The 22017-nt window shown below is 33.7% G+C and overlaps 1 protein-coding gene across 2 annotated transcripts in view; it reads right to left on the bottom strand.

The window, feature by feature from the left end:
- Positions 1-22017, bottom strand: part of JAM2 (junctional adhesion molecule 2) — a 98347-nt gene that overhangs the window by 61550 nt on the left and 14780 nt on the right. For both annotated transcript variants that reach the window (XM_051984828.1, XM_051984827.1), the window contains exon 2: positions 15201-15266. In XM_051984828.1, coding sequence (XP_051840788.1) covers positions 15201-15266 — 66 coding nt within the window. The remainder of the gene's footprint in view (positions 1-15200; positions 15267-22017) is intronic.

The following is a 22017-nucleotide window of genomic DNA, read 5'->3' as shown; positions in this document are numbered from 1 at the left end:
GGGGAAAAGGAACAAGAAAAACATAGAAAGTGAAAAAAATAATCCTTTAATTTTCACTCAAAGTTGCACAGTTCTCTCTCCAGAGAGAGATAGCATTTTTCATCATAAATCCTTAGGAATTGTTTGAATCATTGTACTGATCAGAGAACTAAGTTTTTTACAGTTAATATTTGTTAAAATATTGCTGTTATTGTATACAATGGTCTTTTAGTTCAACTCACTTTATTTTGCATCAGTTTATATGTCTTTGTAGGTTGTTTTTTTTTTTTAACCTATCCTCCTTCTTGTTATTTCTTATAACACAATATTGTTCCATCACAATCATCTCCCACAACTTATTTTGCCAGTCCTCAACTGATGGGCATCCCCTCAATTTCCAATACCTTGCCACCACAAAAAGAGCTGTCATAAATATTTTTGTACATACATGTCCTTTTCTTTTTAATTTGATCTCTTTGGGATATAGGCTTACTAGCAGTATTTCTGGGGTCAACTTGTAACATGGCTATTTTGGGTATAGTTCCAAATTGATCTGATCATGTCATCCCCTTAGTTAATAAACTCCAATGACTTCCTTCTGCCTCTAAGAACAAATGCAAAATATTCTATTTGGCATTCACAGCCCTTTATAACCTAGCCCCTTCTATCTTCTTAGTGTTCTTACACTTTATTCCCCACTATTTACTCTTAATTCAGTGACACTGGGTTTTTTGCTATTTAGTGAACACTCTTATCTCTTGACTTTATCTAAGTCTTTAGCTGCTCCCTATCCCCCAATACCTCCTCTTCAATTACTGACCTCAATGACTTCCTTTAAGTTACAATTAAAATCCCATCTTTATCAGAAAGCTTTTCATAGTCCTTAATTCTAATGCTTTTCCTCTATTACTTATTTCTTATGTATCCTGTATATAGCTTGCTACACTGTTTAAATACTTTGGGCAAGTCTGTCTTTTCTTATCTCTAAGTATAGTGCTTGCCACAGAGCAGATACTTAATAAATGTTTAGCTTATTTGATGAGCTGAGATAGCTTTTATCTCTCAGCAGCATCCAGGGGTAGAGGACTTGTTCCCTCACTGAATAATAAGGGCTTGTAAGCCACTGAGAGACTGACTGCAGGCTAATTTTCCCCTACCTTAGCCATGTGCCTTAGAAATAGACTTGGGGTTACTTATTACTTTTAGTACTAGGACTACAAAGTGGAGTGTTCAACCCTGACGCTTGAACTGTGGGGATCTTGAGGTTCAGAACTCCAGGCCAGATGTCACAACCAGCTCAACAGAGAAGCTCTGAGAAGCCAAGATCCCAGGTCAGTGCAGGAAATAGGGGGGGCCTTTGGATTTGGAAAGGCTAATTCCATGTAGTAATTGAACTAAACTGTGACACTAATCCCTTTCCCTTATCAAGAAAGGAGGCGCTTAAGGGGGATTATAGCCCTAAAGTATGAGATAGAAAATATTTATATGTTTGTTCTACTTATTTCTTTATAAGAATTTTTACGAATATTCCTTTGTGAAAGCTAATCTGACTTTAAGTGATTGAATGGAATTGGAAGTAACTCTAAAATTCAGAGTGGGAATAGAAATAGTGTGGGATTAAGTCACAAGAGATCCCCTTGCAACATCCTAAGGGTACTTGAGAACATTGGATAAGGGGTGAAATGTATTGTAACTGGCATTAAGGCAGTGGTGGCTAAAGAATGCTTTCTACAGCAAGATTATTCCATGTATCTTCAGCTGCCAACAATGCATAATATGTTAGCTTTAAGTTTCTTTGAACCCAAATAGATTTCAGGTTAATTATGTAAATATTAAGTTTTGACTAATTATCTTCCTAATTGCAGTATCATGCCAAATGACATCCAGTTCAACCAATAACTTCTAGATGGGACACTCCCATTGTTAACTCCTACTATCTATTCCACAAATACAAGTCACAATACATTATTGTTATTAGAAAAATTCAAACACTGATTATGTCTTAGTTGCATCATTATTATCTGAAAAGAAGACAAATGCTCTAATATTGCAATGGATTTGGGGCCTTGTTGATGTGTTACTCTTTCCAATAAAACAGATTACAATATACCTGTACCTTACTATCCAGTGCAAGTCTTGTTTATAATCTTCCATAAATTCATCATAGAGGATCAGACAATGGATTGTTTTTTTCTGACACCTGCTACGTGAACAATGCATCATCTTCTCTGATGACGCCTCCTATATTCTTAACATCACCCCCCATCTCCTCCTTTGACTATAGGGAAAAAGTAACTCTTCTTATTAAAGTTATCTTGCATCATTTCCTTGCATCATTGATCCTGTTTTCTTCCATATCCCATAGGAACTTACCTGTAATATGATCCTACTTTTTTCTCTAATTTTCAATCTCTTATTATCCATTTACTGCTTCCTACTTGCTTGTAAATATATCCAAATATCACCTTGCTCCCAATCACTAATAATTAGATGAATTAGAATTCAAGCAACTCTGAGTTTCTATCTCACGACAAAGATGACAAAAAAAAATGGTATATGCTGAAGGGGCTAAGGAAAACAAATATAATGATGCATTGTCAGAGGAGCTGTGGATTGGTATAGCCATTCTGGAAAATAATTTGGAATTGTGGTGCATACCTATTGACCAAAAATAGCAATACTAGGCCTAATCCTCAGTGCAATTCAAGAAAAAGGAAAAGTTCCCATGTATGCAAAAATATTTAAAGCAGTTCTTTTTGTAATGACAAAGAACTAGAAAGTAACAGAATACTTATTAATTGGGAACTGCCTATACAAACAATGGTATGATGCATCTAATGGAATGTTATTGTAATGCTTCTAAGAAATGACAAAAGTAATTGTTTCAGAGAAACCTGGAAAAACTTGTTTGAATTGATTGCAGAATGAAATGAACAGAACCAAGATTTTGTACAATTTATACAACATTTTGAAAGACTTCAGTATTCTGAACAATGCAGTGAATAATTATGATTCCAGAGTGTGGTGAGAAGATATGCTACCCAACTCTTGAAAGAGAAGTAAACTCAAGAAGCAAAATAAAACAGATTTTTAGACATGGCCTATAAGAAAATTTGGTTTTTTAACATGTTTCTTTGTTACAAGGACTTTGTTTTTGTACATTTGATCATGTTGTACTATATCAAAAAAAAATCCTGTTTCCTCCAAGATCAAATATAAAATCTTTTGTTTGACTTTAAAAGTCATTATATTCTTTCCAATTTTAAAAATATATTTCTACTCCCTTCCATTCTCTACTCCTTTACACTGAGTTCCCCATTGTTGTTTCATCTCTACCTTCTGTTTTTTTTTTTTTTTTTTTTTTTGGGAGGGGCTTCTTTCAGGGTTGTTATAATTCCATTTTCTATAAGAAATATTTGATCCCTTTTAATGCCAATGTCTTCCCTATTTTGATTATATAGAGTTTGTCCTGCATCTATCTTGTTTGTATATAATTGTTTATATGCTGTTTCTTTAGATTGTGAACTCTGTGAGAGCAGGGACTTTTTTGCCTTTCTTTTTTATGTTTCTAGTCCTAAGCACAATGCCTGGGACACAGTAGGTACTTAATAACTGCTTATTGGCTCAATATTCAATTTGGATAGATAAGTGAAAGTGTTAGCGAAGTCCTTTTTAAAAATCAAAAGAAGAGAATTGAAAAATGTTCAGAAAGAATTATAGACAAGCAGGACAGCTTTGAACATTATATATTAAATTGATTATGTACTTAAAAAGAAAAGCAAAATCTATGTAACAGACAACTGTAGTTTTACAAACAATCCTTAAGTTCTATCCTACTTCATATGTGGAAATGCTCATTTTATTTGGTGCTTGTTATATAGAGAATTCTTCTTCTTCTTCTTTTTTTTTTCTGTCCCCAGATTTTTCTTCCTGATTTTTCTGACTAGGTTTATTTTTTAAGAATTTTATATATAGGGGTCAGCTAGGTGGCAGCTAGGTGGCGTAGTGGATAGAACACCAACCTTGAAGCCAGGAGGACCTGAGTTCAAATGTGACCTCAGAGTAACATTCCGGGCTGTGTGACCCTGGGCAAGTCACTTCACCCCAAATGCCTCAGAAAAAAAAAAGAAGAAGAATTGAGGTAATAATAATAATAAAAATTTCCAGATTCTATTTATAGTAGTACCTGTTGTGCCAGATAAAAATTGAAAACAAATTAGATGCCAATCGATTGGGGAATGGCTAAATAAACTCTGTTACATGGATTACACAGTAACTACAAAAATAGAAAAAAAGACAATAATAATAACAAAAATGAGACACACTTATAAAGATTGAGTAGGACTCAATGAAGAAACATGAATAGATACATAATCTTTCTTTTTTGTGGAGATAGGAGATCCACAAATGTTACATAGTATACTTTTTTCATATTTTTTCAATATATCAATCAGTTGTGCTAACTTTTTTTCCCCCCTTCTCTAAAAATACTATTTTTTTAAAACATAGGATGGATATCTGAGGGAAGCAGAAAGAGGGATATATGAGATATTATGATGATATAAGAAACAGAAAATATCAATTAAAAACTTATTTATAAAGATAAGGTTTTGCTGAAGAAAAGTAAAAACACTAGAGTCATAAGACCTGCTCAAAAATTTGGAATGTACAAGATCAAAGATTCTTCTTACCATAATATATACTGATTTCACACTCAACTTTAGCTGACAACCTCATTTCTATTCTAATTTCTTCTAAACTCATCCTGTCACCTCTGCCAAATAAAGAATTTCTGTTTCCTGTTATGGTTGCTTTGTTCTAAAAAAACCAAACACACTCAACAAAACTGCTCCCTCTATGTGATGAGTTTCTCTCAGACACATATATTACAGATATATTTTATGTAACTCTCCCAAATATTTCAAATGCCTTCCTGAATAAATAGAATGTAATGATCGTTGTAACAAATTACAGCAGTGGAATAGGAGAGTTATATTTGTTCATATAAAAGGCAATTAATATACAAATATGTTCCAAGCTGTTTTTCTCAGAGGACTGAATTCCTTTCCAAGAAACATTATTCATTTGCATCCAGGAATGGCAACTCTTGCTTGTATCATTATGGAAAACACAGAATAACAGAATTTTTGAGATGAGAGTTTAACAGCCATCCTGTCCAAACCATACCCCCAAAGAACTTCCAACAAGACTTTTGTTTGAAGACCTCCAGTAAAGGCAAACTCTCTATCTTTGAAGCAGCCCATTTCCCTTTTGGATAGCTCACATTGTTAGAAAATTTCCCCTTAGATTAACCACCCCAAATTAGACTCTATAACTTTGCTGTCTTGTTCCTGGTCTTTCTGTTGGGGCCTAGCAGAATAAGTCCAATCTTTCTTCTCCAGGACAGCCCTTCAAAAATTTGAAGATAGATATTAGATCTTTCATGAATCTTCTTTTCCCAGGTCGTATATCCTAAATTTTTTCAATTCCTCCTTATATTACATGGGTCCTTCACCATCCTGGTTGCCCTCTACTCTGGGTACTTGAACAGTGGCACCTAAAACTTAATACAATAGTTGTGGACTAAAAAGCATAGAATACAGAGGGACTATCACTTTTTTATTCTTGTTTATCTATACAGATATTAATATAACCTAAGAATATTATAAACCTAGATTTTATTTGATTCAATTTAGCTTACAGTCTACTAAAATCCAAAGAAAGTTTTTAAACAAACATCTGTGTAATCATGTCTCTTTCAACCTGAATCTTTTTTTTTCAATCAACAAAAATCCACCTTCTCTCACTCCTATGCCCTTTTTTACAACTGAAGAAAAAAAATAGAATATTATTTAAGAGCATAGATAGCCTATCAAATCATAATTCCACATTAGTCACATCAAAAAAAATTTTCTGTATTCTGAGTCTCTCACCTCTCTGACAGGAGCTGAGTAGTATGTTTCATCATTAATACTCTGGCATCATGGTTAGTCATTACACTGATCAAAGTTCCTAAGTTTTTCAACTTTACAATATTTTTGGCTTTGTATACATTATACCTCTGGTTATGCTTATTTCACTCCACATCAATTCAAACAAGTTTTAACAAGTTTCTTTGATTTCTTCCTTTTTATTATTTCTTATAGAATAATAATTCTATCACATTATTATCATAATCTTTTTAGCCATTCCCCAACCTTCAGCCCCCTTCTCAGTTTCTAATGTTGTGGCGTAAAAACAACCAAAAATATTTTTTACATCCTTAGTTATAGTTTATTTTGTTTAGGACTAATCAAACTCTTAATATATTCTCCTTTTAATTCTTACCTTTTCCTTTTTCACCTGTCCCTCCTATTACTTCATCGAAAGAAATGTATTTTTGTATATAATAGGTGTGTATTCTTTGCTCCTTCTCTGACCAGTTCAGATGAGAGTAAAGTTTAAGCATCACCACCCAGTCCCCCAACCCTTTCTTCCTTGTCTGTATAAATTTGTGTACCCTGATTATATGAAGTAATATAACCTTCCCTATTTTTCTATAACCCTCCTTTCTCTTCCTCTTTTCCAACCAACACATTCTTTCCCCCCTTGCATCTTTCCTTTTTTCTCAAGATTATCAAGAAATAACAAGAACTTCCCAGGCCTACTTTAATGCTTGATGATGATAAGATTCAGAGAGGACATGGGTCAAAATTTAAGCAATGTAACTACTATGTTTAAACTTCAGCATTTCTTCAGCACTGATATTTGTTTTAATCAGAAATGCTTAGAAGTTCCATATTTCATTCATTATGGTCTATCTGTCTTTTCTCCTCTCCCCCCACCCTGCCTCTCAAATAATACTATATTTTGTTTGATAATTTATAATTGGGTAAATTCTCATCTAAGGGTAATCACGTTGTTCAAGAATTAGCATTTCACATAAGTCTTGAAATTAACCATTGCAAAAGGATTGTCAATTTGGATTATTTTTCACACATGTAGGATGTACTTGTTCTTCCTTTGACATTTAGGACTTAAAGTGTAAAGTATTGTTGAACTCATGGATATATATTATCTCATGAGAGAAGACTTTGAAAATATCATGGAAATAAGCCTTTGGGAAGGCAAACTGAGTTCTTCTTCTAAATTGGATCCCAAGGTTAAGGCAGCTTTTACTCAAAGCTACAATAAAGAGGTACATCTTACACCATACTCATTTCAGATACAAAGGTTTCTAAATATCTCTGAGTTCAAATTAGTGATGAGTTAAATGAAGATGAATCCCAGTTTGATGAGAAGGACCAAGACGGTATTGAAACTGATGTGATGATAAATAAAAGGACAAAATCTGCAAAGCTTTCAAAACCAGAAAAAAGATATAGAGAACAAAAAAGCAAAGGAGAAAAGCTTTTAAAAAACCCCCAAATACATGGAATTTTCCCTAATTGTCAAGCACACTGTAACAACTGATGACCAGAAGTTCCAAGTTTGGAGCAAGCCTTGTGTGGATTGGGAATATGGCTGGCAGTGATGTTGCTGGCAGGTCTGAGAACAGTGGGACACAATTCAAAAGGTTTAAAACCAGTTGGTAAACAATGGTCCTTTTATAGTTGGAGGTTTGACTACTTCTTATTCTGTAATTACAGCATTGTGCTTCAAAGCCACTATGTAGAGATTTTACAAATTTAAGCTTTGGGGATAAGTCAGATAGTAACCTGCCTAGGTTGAGCAATAAAAAAGTAACTTTTACAGACTTTGGAATGGGATTCATTCTAATAGTTTTCATAGGGCCAATGTCTTTTTTTTTTTTTTTAATTAGTTACTATTATGTGATGAAATTTTGTAAATAGAAGATATAACCATTACCCAGATGTGGGTATTTCTTTTACATATTGTCAAATATTTCACAAAAATCTACTTATATGATAACTTTTTAAAAAATTGGCCTAGAAAATAGATTGAGAAAAATTAAAAAAAAAAAAGAAAAAGAAAACAGATTGAGGAGAAAAAATATCATGAATCAGAGTCATTTGAATGCCATGAATAAAATAAAAGCTTATACTTTGTGTTTCAATAATTCTCAAAAAAGAACTTCAAAGGGGCCTACCTGTGTGTCCCTGGGCAAGTCATTTAACCCCAATTGCCTCAGCCAAAACCAAAACCAAACCAAAAAAAAAAAAAAAAAAAAAAAGAAAACCCAACAAAACTTCAAAGATTTCTTAGAAGTGGAGTACAAAGCAGAAATAGAAAGCATTCATCTCCTAAAAGAGAAACCCCCAAACCAAAAAATTCCAGGAAAATCATAACCCAAATCCAAAGCTTCCAGGTGGGAGTGGGGAAGGGGAAAGAGAAGGGGAAAAATACTGCAGGCATCCAGAAAGAAAGAATTGAAATACAAAGATCTCATTGTTAGGATGACACACAATTTATCAGCCACAACTATAAAAGAGCAGGGACTTGGAATATGATGTAAGGAGAGACTATTTTAAAAATCTCTTTAAAAAACTCACTTCATTTCTTCCATAAATTCTATTTGAATTTGTACCTGTGAAGAAAATGTTTATTATTCATACTGTTAAGCCTAGCTTTATGTGACTAGAAAACTCAAAAACCTGGCTGACCTTAGGGATGCTCTAGAAAAGTCAGATGGTAGTAAGGAATGCTTAGATCTCACTCAATGCTTGTTTTGGGTCCACCCAAAGATCATATTTTGAATTTCACCCCAAATTTCCATTTTGAGTTCCCCAACTTAAATAGATTTATATACTGATATATATCTCAAATTGCTGTTCTCTTGAGGACTACCTACAGTTTACATGAGGCTAATCATATGAATGTTTTTATTCCTTTGTTTGAACTCTACATGATGTGTCCTCACAAAGACTTGTGAAGGGATCCCCATTTTCTTTCTGGTTCTCTCCTCCTAATAAGCTTTTCTCTAAAAGTTTTTCAGATTTTGGGGTTGTTCTCAAGACTAACATATCTAAGTTTTGTTTTTCCAAGACTTTGCTTTATAGATATTTTGGAATCATTATCTTCTTCTAGATTGATATTTTGAATTTTCTTACTACTACATTGCTGTTTTGAGCGGGATTCCTTCTTTTTTGATACTTATTTTTTTTTTTTTCTTTTTACTTGCTTCAAACTTGATATTGTTCTGGGTCTTACCTCTGCACACTCCCAGAGAGAAGGTTTGGACTTGTCCTGATGTTGGTGTATTGAGTACTGTATCATTCCATAATCTCAAGAAGAATTCAGAATAGGGATCTATAAGCTTTTACTACCATTAAAGCAGATTGATACAGGATAACTCTGTTTGTTGGCCTTACTTATTTTGGCTCTACAATTCCTGAATTGGATTTGGGAGTATACAACAGATAGTTGGCTGGCCTCCTATGGAGTTTGAGTAGATTATTGCTGGACTTAACCCTTACGAGCCAGCTGGAATGTTTTGCTAATTCAGAATGACAGAACTGTATGTTTCCCTAGTATTCTTGTCCTGATTATTTTTCGGTACACTTTTTGCAGTCACAAGGGAGCAGGGGCCCTGGCCATAGTACCAAAGCAGAAACTAACACTAGTATGTACCTGCAAGGTACTAGGGACTCTTCTTTGGTAAGAATCAGAGCACAGATGGGGAGAACACAAACTACACCTTTCCTAGGATCATAATACCTTGGAAGCATCAAAAACTTGCAGACTCCAGAATTAGCTCTGAAAACAGCATAAAAGATTCTGAAGATTGGACAGGACCACTTCACTCCAAGGTGAACAGAGTCCAACTTTGATATAAGTTCAAAAGCAAGAAATAGGCTAGGAAAATGAGTTAGCAACAACAACAACAAAAAGAATTTGACCAAAAAACTACTCATGAGGCTGGGAAGACCAAGACATAAACTTAGAAGAAGGCAACAATGTGAAAATAGTTGCACCCAAAACTTAAAAAAAAAAAAAAAGCTAATAGAGTTCAAGATCAGCAAGAATTCCTGGAAAAGTTAAAGAAAAAAAAAAAGAATGGTAGAAAAAATTGGGGAAAAGAAATGAGTATGATGCAAGAAAGTTATGAAAAAAGAATTGAGTTTGATAAAAGACACACAAAAAATACTGAAAAAAAAACTCCTTAAAAAAGAGAATTGGAAAAAAAAAAGAGAATTGGTCTGATTCATTGAATTCATTCAAATTCATTGAAGAAAAGAACTCCTTAAAAAACAAAATTGGCTAAATAGGAAAAGAGGGACAAACGTTTACTTAAGAAAATAAAAATTTTAATAAGTAGAATTGGACAAGTAGAAGCTAATGACTTCATGAGATATCAAGAATCAATGAAACAAAGTCAAAAGAATAAAAAAAAATAGAAGAAAATGTGAAATGTGTCACAGGAGAAAAAACTGGTCTAGAAAATAGATCAAGGAGAGAGAATTTAAGAATTATTTGACTACCTGATTTCTTTAATTAATTTGATTAAAGAAAGAACATAGACATCATACCTTTTTAAAAATTAATTAACTAATTAATTTTTAAATGATAGCTTTTTATTGCCAAAGCATGGGTATGGGTAATTTTGCATGGGTAATTTTTCAACATTGACCCTTGCAAAAACTTCTGTTCCAACTTTTCCCCTCCTTTCCTCTACCTCTTTCCCTAAATGGCAGGTAGTCCCATACATGTTAAATATGTTAAAGTATGACATCATATTTTTTAAATTAAAAAGGAAAACTGCCCCAATATCTTAGATCCAGAGGGTAAAACAGTAATTAAGAGATTCATCTATCTCAAAGAGATTCCAGGTTGAAAACTTCCAGGAATGTCACAGTCAAATTCCAGAACTCCCAGCTCAAAGAGAACATACTTTAAGCTGCCAGAAAGAAACAATTCAAATATCATGGAATCACAGTCAGAATCACACAAGATTTAGGAGCTTACATGTTGAAGGAGAAGAGGGTATAGTGTATTATATTCTGGAAGGCAAAGGCGCTACGATTGTAACTTAGAATCACCTATTCAATAAAAAATGAGTATAATCCCTTGAGATGGGGGGTAAAATAGATATTTCATAAAATAGATGACTCTCAAGAATTCTTAATGAAAAGACTAGAGCAGAATTTAACTTTCAAACAGAAGACTCAAAAGAAACATAAAAAGGTAAACATGAAAGAGTAATGAGTGACCTATTGGAATTTAACTGTTTACATTCTTATGTGAAAAAAATGATACATATAGCTACTAAGAACTTTTTTTTATTATTAAAGCAGTAAAAAGGAGCTTTCACAGGGGACATGAGTTGACTATGCTGAAAAGATCTCCAAAAAATATGAAGGGGAAGAGAGAAGCAATGGGAGAAGGGAGAAAGGAGAGTTAGAATGAGGAAACTTTTCTCACAAAAAAAGAGGCATGCAAGAAAGAACTTTTATGAAGAAGGGGGAGAAATAGGAGGTAATGGTGACAGGCAATGTTGAACTTCACTCTCATTGGAATTGGTTCAAAAATGGAAAACACACACACACACATACACTTAGCTATATATAGAAACATGAATTATGGGGGGCTAGAGTGACAAAGAGGAAGGAAAATCTAGGGAGGGTGATTAGAACAAAATAGATTCCTGAGTAGAGCCTGCATAAAGAGAGAGAGAGAGAAATAGAAGATAGTGGAATGGAGGGAAATATAGTTAGTAATCATAACAATGAATGTGAATGGGATGAGCTCACCCACAAAATGGAAGAAGACAGCAGAATGAATTAGAAACCAGAATCCAACAATGTGGTGTTTACAAGAGACACACCTGAAACAAAAAGACACACACAGAATTAAAATAAAGGACTGGAGCAGAATTTTATATGCTTCAGCTAAAGTAAAAAGGGCAAGGGAAGCAAGTTATGATTTCTGGTAAAGCAAAAGCAAAAATGTTGTTTGGTCATTTTTCAGTTATATTTGACTCTTCATGATCCCTTTCAGGCTTTTCTTTGCAAAGATATTGGAGTGGTTTGCATTCCTTCTCTAGTCATTTTACAGATGAGGAACTTAAGTAAAAAGTGTTAAGGTATTTGCTGGGGATTACATAGCTGGTAAGTGTCTTAGGCCAGATTCAAATTCACAAGGCTGAGTTTTCTTGATGCCACACCCAGAATTCTATCCACTACACCAACTACCTGCTCCTAAAAGCAAAAATAGACCTAAATTAAAGAGATCATCTGAGAAGCTGCATTTTCCTAAAAGATACCATAGAAAATGAAGTAATTTCAAAAATTTTTTAAAGTTTCTCTGAGAAAGACCTCATTTCTCAAGTACCTACCAAATATAGAACTGAGTTAAATTAACAGAAATAAGTCATTTTCTAATGGTCAAAAGATATATCAGTGGCAGTTTTCAGATGAAATCAAAGCTATCTATTGTCATATGAAAAACTACTCTGAATCATTACTGATTAGATAAGTGTAAATTAAGACATCTCTGAGGTATCATTTCATACTTATCAAAAATAACAAATGCTGGAGGTAGTGGGAGAAGAATTGGTATAGTAATGAACTACTAGTAAAGTTGTGAACTGGTCCAACTATGAAGAACAATTTGGAAATATTTCCAAAGGGCTATAAAATTGTACATATCACTTTGATCTAGCAATATCACTAGTAAGATGGTACTCCAAAAAGATCAAAGAAAAAGGGAAAGAATGGGCAGTTAAGTAGTGCAATGGATAGAGCACCAGCTCTAAAATCTGGAGGACCTGAGTTCAAACTTGGTCTTGGACACTTATTAAGTGTGTGACCTTCAGCAATTCACTTAACCCTAAATGCCTCCCATTACACACTCCTCCCCGACAAAAAAATCAAAAGTACTAATACCCACAAAATATTTATAGCAGGTCTTTTTGCAGTGACAAAGAACTGGAAACTGCAGGAATGTCCATTAATTGGGTAAGTGCTGAAACAAATTGTGGTAGATGAATATGATGGAATATGGTGCTGTGTGAAATGACAAAGGGGGGTGGTTTTTTAAAAAAAGACCTAGAAAGATGTATATAAGCTGGTTCAAGGTGTAGTTAGCAGAAATAGGAGAGCATTGTACATAGCAACAGCAATGCTATAATGATGATCAATTATGAAAGATCTGGCTACTCTGATCAATACAATAATCCAAGACAATTCCAAAGGACTCATGAAATAATGCTATCTATCTTTAAAAAAGAATTGATGAATCTTGAATGCAAATTGAAGTTTAATTTTCTCACTCTTTTAATTGTTTTGTTTTCCTCCCCCAAATATAGATAAGATGGAAACATTTTGAGTAATCTGTGTATTATTGATATCATATTGATTGCCTTCTCAATGAATTGGGGATAGGATGGGAAGGAAGGAGAGAATCTGAAACTCAAAATTTTAAAGAAAAAGGATTGTTAAGTGATTTGCCCAGGATCACACAGCTAGGAAGTGTTGTGTCTGAGCACAAATTTGAACTCAGGTCCTCCTGACTTCAGGGCTGGTGCTCTATCCACTGCGCCACCTAGCTGCCTGAATAGTGTAATCTCATTCAGTATCCAATTATATGAAAATATTATAAATAGCCATTCTTTTGGGGTTTTCTGTTGCTACCTAACCTTTTATTTTTATATTGCCAATACATTGAAATTTTTTACATGCTTATATGATATAAAAATAAGTTGCAGAAAAATTAATATGTTCAAAGTAACAAATTCAGAAGACTCATTAGAATATAGTCTCAGTTAATAAAATGAATTCTATTGAATTGAATGATATATTTAAATATATTCAGAAGCTAAACATTTTTGATAATTACCCTTTCTAATGAGGTTTTAAAGACTTGATGCACTTATCAGTTGTTTGAAATGCATTCTCTTACTAACACTGGTAAAGAAAGAGACAAGAAAACAGAGCACTAAACAAAAAACCACAATTGACCGATATTTGAACTCTGTGAGATAAAAGATAAATAAATGGCAAGAAGGAACAACAAAGAATATGGCCAAAGGAAGAAGAGCTAGAGATTAAGAAAATATTGTACAATTTTGCTAAGCATCTTGATTATTTGCAATAATTTGTAATGTAAAGTGACTATAAAAGCAAAAAATAATTGAAGTCAGAATCTTTCACTTATAGAATACAACATTTATTTAATCTTTTATACATAGATAGAAGTACAATAATTTGTTAAAAGATGATAAGGTGAAAAAAACCCTTTAATTAAAAATTCAGTTCTTGGATCCAAAAATATAAGAAGAGTATATGGAAGGAAAATCAACCATAACAAATGGCCTAAAACAGATCAGCAACCTATAACAATGGATACTCACTCACCATAAAATGTTTGCATCAAGCCCCTCAGCAAAATTACAAAACAGGCATAGTCTGGGTTCTCTTTCCCACTACTAACCATCATTTTTGAGATTGTCAGTGTTTTCATAATGGTCTCTGTATTAAGTCTTCCATCTTTGGCAACAAATCTAGATTTGTCCTTCTTTTGAATTCCCCAAGTCTTATAAATTTATCCCTCAGCAATCAGAATCCATATTCATGATGATAGAATCGAAAACTAAAGTTAGCTTATCTAGATCTCAGTTTCATCATTTTATAAAAGGAGTTCAACTAAATGATCCCTAAGATATTTCCCAGATGCAAGATTTTATGACTTGAAGTGTCTCATATCTACTGAAATCACTTAACCTCAAAAAAGTTTAGATAGTATTCTTATCACCAAACCCCATGACATTTTTCTCTCTTGTGACTTTTAATATTTATATGAAAGTTTGTTGAATTCACAGAATATACAGTGTTATCAGACAGAAGGCATGGATAGATCAAAGGTTTCCCTCAGCACTGTATGGTTACCGTTTTCATCAAGTCTTTTGAATGGTTTAAGCAAGATATCTATTGCTAAAAATCTTAATTGAACCAAATTAGTTTATAATTTTTAGAAAGGTGGAATTTCATAGCAAAGAAAACACTATCGTGTCAATAAACTAGAGCTCACTAACAGTAGTTATCAGTTATACACAAAATCAGGATTTTTAGGTCCTCTAACTTGGCTACAATTGAATCAAAGGAAAAACTTCATAAACTTCCTTGAAGTCACTAACCATTCAATTTTGCACAGGCAGTAAAGACTTTTAAAAACCATCAAAAACTAGTTTAATTTAGGAAAGAAAAGAATGACATATTAACATTATCCTCATTTGATAATAAAAGTTAACAATCTTTGTTGATGTTAATCAAAATATACTTTACCTTGAAACTCTATTGCTGTAACAACTTGATGGTTTCTTGGGGTAGAGAATCCATAAGCATTGTGATCTGAAAGGACAAACCAAATAGGATTCATTCAAAGTATATAAAAATTTCATTTCTTTTCCTGGAAATAGGCTTCTTAGCCTAAATGATACCTTTCTATAACTAGCGTTGAAGACCAAATTCTTTTACTTTGGCCAATTTTCAACTTATTATTGGTGATGTTGCACCCTCCCACAAGACTTCTGGCAGAGATTAGGTCCTAGCAGAGCTTGAAATTCCCACCCAAGGACTGTACTGTTTTTATTAGTAAGAGTCAATAAATTTAACCAGATCTAGATCTTTGTGAAAATTTTTTTTGTATTTTAAATAAACTATATTAATATTGTTTTTATATCCGCTACATTTTCTGGTGCATTCCTCCCCCCTAAAAGTTATCCCTTATAATGGAGAAAAAAAGATGCAACACCCCTCCCCTTCCTCCCTCTCCCCCCGCCCCCCATGAGTCTAGCAAACTAAGCAACATATTGATAGATCTATTGTATTCCATGTCAACAATCTCTCCTCCTCTTTTACAAAGAACTGGGGTTAGGTGTCTCCTCAGATCTCTTCTTAGGGGCCAAGCTTGGTCACTTAATTTGTATAGCATTTAGTTTTGATTTGTCATTATTATTTTGTCAATTTTCACTGTTGCAATCAATATGTACGCTTCTCTCTCCCTCCACCTCCCCACCCTCCCACTTCTTTGATTTATCATTTTCAAGACTTCATTACATTCATGTACCACAACTTGTTTAACCATTCCCTAACTGATGTGTTTCTTCTTTATTTCTGATTCTTTGGTAACACAAAAATAAATATTTTATGTATATGGGGCTTTTCTTTTATCACTGATCTTCCGGGGGGTATATGCCTAGCAGATGAGTAGAGGAAAAGTATATGCATTTTCTACTACTATTTTACATAGTTTTAGAAATGCTGGCAATATAAGAATAAGAAAAAAAATCCCTCAAGATGTAAGCAAAGATTAGACAAAACCTATATTTGCTGGTCCAAGTGGAAAAGTTGACATACTTCTTGCTTCCCACTGGAACTTCTAGGCTCTCTTACTCTCATCACTAAATAATCTTTCCCTCTCGAGGTATCTAGTGAATAGATTACTGATCCTAGAATTAATACAAACCGAGTTCAAATCCAGACTCAGAAATAATTAGCTGTGAGACAATGTGCAAGTCATTCACCTATGTATACATCAGTTTCTGTAGAATTGAGATAATAGAACAGATTTCACAGTTGTTTTGAGGATGAAATGAGATAATTGTAAATACTTAGCACAGAATACAGTAGGTGCTAAATAAACACTTTCCCTTTCCACCTTCCTTTGGCCTTTATTAATTAATTAAATCTATATTTATTTCTAAATTAAGATTCTGATCACTATTATTTACCAACTTTAAGGACACTTTTCTTTTTTCAATAAATTTAGTGCTTAGCTCATAGTCTTTCCCTTCTTAACAAAAACAAAACTGTTATTATTCCACCTCTGCTTCTGCCTAGACTTCATTCTTCTTTTTTTAAATTTTATAATAACTTTTTATTGATTGACTTCATTCTCATGATTTGCAATCACTTCATGAAGTTCTTTCCCAAGTAACTATCCCACAGGGATCTCTTTTTTTCCCCCTATCTTGACCTCCTGGGAACTACGTCAACTTTATACTGTTTCTCTGAAGTTTCTTGCCTCTTTATCCTATACCTGATCTTGCCTTGCAAAGCATCAGGCTTGGACTATTCCCTCCATCTGCTTTGGATCTCCCTTTACTTCTCTTTATATACTAAATTACTTGGAGATCTCATCAGTTTCCATGGACTCAATGATTATCTTTATGCTCCACTTTAAATTACTTCTTCTGATTTTGCTCTTGGTCAGTTATTGCTAAAGAAAGATGGAGAAAAATCACAAAAGCGTGCTGAATGGATCCTCTAAAAATTGATGTTACACAATTTTGAGTAAGCTCTCACCAAAGCAACCTCCTGTGCCTTACCCTTCCTCATCCTCTCAGATGAGAAATTTTCCTCATATTTTAATTTAAAAAATTGAGAGCTCTTTTTTTCTCCTCTCATCCTCATATCACACTGAGCCTCCTGCCACTATCTCCTCCTTTTCTCCTATTTCTCATGAAGAGGTGCTCCTTCTTTTTGCTACAGCTAACCCCGCTACATGTACAAGTGATCCCCATCCTGTCTTTTCCAACAGACTATGTTCCTCTATCATCTTTACTCTCTTGTTTTTTATCTCTCCTTGTCTACTGGCTATTTCCTTACTGCCTGCAAACATACCCAAGTCTCTCATCCTTAAAAACTTTTTACTTGATATATCCATTCTCCTTAGTTTAATGCTATAACTGTTCTCCTTTTGGCAACTAAATTTGAGGAGAACATTTACAATCAGTGCTTCCACTTCCCTTCCTCTCACTCTGTTCTGAAATTTCTAGTCTTACTGCCAACTTCATCTTTCAACTAAAACTGTATCCTTTGAATCTTCATGAACAGACCATTGAGTTTGCCCATTAGTATATATTTCTAAATCCACTATTGTCTACATTGGGGAGAGTGGCCTGGATTACTTTTGGGAAATTGGGTGATATTTTTAACAAATCCTAATTTCTCTCTGAAATTAAACTTATCTCTTTAGTACCAATATTCTGGTGTTTCAGAAGAATGTGTGTCAACAAATTTCAGTCTCTAAATAATCAAAATTAAGAGATTCCCAAAGGGCAAGGGAGAGATTCATAGTGGGTATAGATAGGTCATGATCTATTACCAATTAAGAAATATTCCTAATAAACTGTACAAAAGATGTTATCAAAGAGACAGATAATTGGAAGAGGAGATATGACTGACATGAAGTGAGAGCAAGGAAGAGGCAATGATAAGGTGCTTGTTATGAGCCAGAATTTGAAACAAGGTACTAAGTGGAATTGAGGAGACAATAGTTATCTAGTTTAGCATGGTTTGGTAAGATTGATTTAATCTTACAACAAATTGTTTATATAATGATTGGTTTATACTCAGTGTGGAGCATATACGTAGGGAATGAGAGCCACAAAGAGAAGCTTTCAGAGGGCAGAGAAGATAGGCACGAGCTCAAGCTCTTGGAAGCAAGGACAGACATTCATTCGATCTTCAGTCAGGCCACTGGTCACAGGCTTTCCTCCTGCATTTCTCCACTGAGACCAAGACTAGTCTGAAAGATTCTCCAGAAAGCTCCCCAGCTCCAGGAAGGAGATAATAAAGGAGACTTTAACATCTGGCTGTACTTGTGATGATTACTGAACTGAAACTAAAGCTGCCTCTCAGAGACCCCCAGGAAAACCGAACCAAGAGAACATTACAGGTGCTCATATGTTACACTGATTAATGAAATATCCCTACAAGGGATTCTCCTTTTCCTCTGTGAGTGGAGCCTGTCTTGAGGATTTATGGGAAGATATGCACAATAATCACATAGGATAAAAAGTTGAATAGGCTGTGATTTCCATCACTGAACAGAATATTCATTTTGAAAAGACCACAGGGTCATTGAACATATAGTCACATATACAGTTAAGCTTTATGATTTTTACCCCTGAGAGATCTTTAATCATGCAGAAAAGGAAACATGAAATATCAATAATTAAAATAATCTATTCTATATTCAGGCTTTATATGCAAATAATGATCTCAAAAAATGGGAACAACAAACAAAATGGGAACAGTGAGTGTGGAATAAGGCATTGAACAAGTGTTGACTCTGAAGTAAGATTTTACCTCTGACGCTTACTACCCACATAACTTTGAGCAAATCACTGAACCTGCGGTTTTTGAATTAGTTAAAAAAAAAAAAAGGAGGGGTAATTTTCAGGTGACCCTTCGAATTCTAAAGCTGTTGACCTATGTACTCCAAATATAAACTCTCATCTTATTATTATGTCACCTAGTTCATACAGATTAGTGGTTCTCAATTGCAAATAATTTCTTAAAATGACTATTACTAACAAGTGTTGGTACCAAAAATAGGTTGGGTTTTTAAAAATCCATTTTAAGTTTAATTATTAATTCTGTAAATATTTTTATCTATTATCAATAAATGATAAATCTTGAAAAATCAATAACAACAAGGATAGTTTATCTCATAAATTATTTCACAAGAATTCTTAACTTTTCTTCCCCCCCCCCTTTTTTTTAATTACAAAGGGATGCTGATAGCCATTAATTTGATTTTATTCAACAAGAGTTAATAGGAACTTGAGTCTTATTCCATGTTGACCCTGATGATCTCTTCCTGGACAGAAGTCCAGTCTCAATAGTTTTGCAGCATCTCTCACCTCTTTTAACTCTGCCTTACTAGAAATACTGATTCTTTAAATCTAGGAAATAGTGTAAATTTACTCAGAATCATTTGTTGAACCACAATCTTGCAAGAAACCCTATCTTTTTCCTGAATCTGGTACATTTTACTAAGTCCCACACAACATCTTAGAATAATGTATTTCTCTAAAGGAAGAGAGAAAACTGAAATTGTAAATAAGGGCAGAGAGTGAATTTGAGAGAGTGTTTTCAGGTAAGATATCAGTTACTAATGACCGAGAAAGAAGACAAAAATACTAGTAGTTGGTGACACTCTGCTCAGGGATATAGTGACAGCTATGATAACAAAAATAGAGAAGTCTGCTGTCTTCCTAAAACATTACAGAAGATGTCCCAAGATTTGCTAAAAAGACAATTTATTATTTTTACTTATTAATGGGAATTCACATAGGCACAAATGATATTGCTTCCATTAATCCTTTATGTTTCATTTGTACATAGTTGTTTGTAGGTTGCCTCCTCCATTAGATGATGAGCTCCTTTAAAGCAAGCATTATTTTTGCCTTTCTTCGAAAGTATCTTCAAAACTTAGCATGGTGTCTGCTTAGTAAGTACTTAATAAATGGTAACTTGCTGAATGTAGAAGGAGCACATAAAATATTGCCAAAGATTATAAAATCTTGGTAAGAATTGAAAAATTCAAGGACACAGGTATTGTTTTCATAACTACTGCCCAATTTTAAGGTAAAGTCTTTAGAAGAAAAGCAGTTGTACATGTGTTTAAGGAGATGGTGCCTAGAAATGAGATTTGGGTTTCTAAGCTAATTTTTAAAGTTTAAAAATGATGACATTTTGTGAGTGTGAACCACTTCATAGAATTCCCAATCCCTCTATTCTTGTCCGCCTGCATTTTTGACTTCCTTCACAGGTTAATTGTACACTATTTCAAAGTCCGATTCTTTTTGTACAGAAAAATAACTGTATGGACATGTATACATATATTGTATTTAACTTATACTTTAACATATTTAACAGGTATTGGTCATCTGGGGGAGGAGGAGGGGGGAAGGAGGGGAAAAATTGGAACAAAAGGTTTTGCAATTGTCAATGCTGAAAAATTACTCATGCATATATCTTATAAATAAAAAGTCATATAAAAAAAAAGAATGATGACATTTTGACTAAAAATGGAGTACACATAAAAAGGGCTGATGGAAATAGATTTGCATGAAATCTTACAATATAGTTAAGAAGATTTAAATTAGAAAAAAGAGGAGGAGAAAGAAAATTGCCTATATATGAGCAAAGCTGTGTACCAGAAAATATTTAGGAGGTAGGAAGAAAAATGACAGTTATACATTAAATAATTTAAACAAGATAAAATTTGAGAAAGAATCCAGGCTTATGATCTATTATTTCTTGTTCTGTACAAGAATGAGCAAAATACACGTAGTGTATAAAATAAGTTACTCAATAAACATTTAATATGTGCCTTCTACGCACTAGAGATCCTAATATAAGATAAAAAAATTGACCTTTAAATTATCACTGAGACTTGATGGAATGAGATTCAGAACCTGAATATAGCTTTGTAGGACATAACAACAAGGACAACAAAGGACACATCTTATTCACAATAAATATGGGGTGTGGTATAGTAGCATTGCAAATTGAATAGTGCCTACAATACTGAATTTCATGTCAGAAAAATCTGAATTGGAATCTTGTTTTCACCCTGGCTATATGACCTGAACAAATTAGCTTCTCTCAACTTTGGTTTCTTGATCTATAAAATAGGGATAGTAATAGCATCTTATAGGATTGTTGAGATAATATATGTAAAGTGCCTTGCAGAACACCTAAGCAGCATACTTAACTGATGCACTGTATGTATAGGCTTGCCCAGGATCTCATAGGTAGTGAGTTTCTGAGATAAAATTTGAATTCAATTCTTCTAAGTTCAAGTTCAACACTACATATTTCGTCACCTAATTGCCTAACTTCCCTTAGTGATGATTTCATCCTTCAAAAATGGCAGAAACATTATAAGAGGCAGTCTGATGGAAGAAATTCCCAGAGCTTGGAAAATTTTGAAGTAACCTGGGAAATGAGAGCAGAGATTCAGTCACAGAAGTAGAGGAGTCAAAGCAGTAAATAGAAGATGCTAAATCTGGGAACTAATCATAAGCTTGAACAACTTTTCTATTAGCCTTTCCTTATTTGATGATCTGCTTTTGGAAGAATCTACTTGGTAAAAACCTTGAGAGATTGTATTTATCCCCAAGAAACTTCAGGGACCTGGTGAATTTTTTCATTCTTATTTTCTCTGTATTTTATCACTGCCTGGCAAAACAAAACAAAACAAAACAAAACAAAACAACAACAACAACAAAACCCACCAATCCTTCCCTCCCTCCCCCCACCGCCATTATTAACTCTTAAGCATTTTCCTGTTTTTCTAATTTTA

The sequence above is a fragment of the Antechinus flavipes genome, chromosome 3 (assembly GCF_016432865.1).
Source record: "Antechinus flavipes isolate AdamAnt ecotype Samford, QLD, Australia chromosome 3, AdamAnt_v2, whole genome shotgun sequence".
NCBI lineage: Eukaryota > Metazoa > Chordata > Mammalia > Dasyuromorphia > Dasyuridae > Antechinus > Antechinus flavipes.
This window is presented reverse-complemented; position numbering and strand designations above follow the sequence as displayed.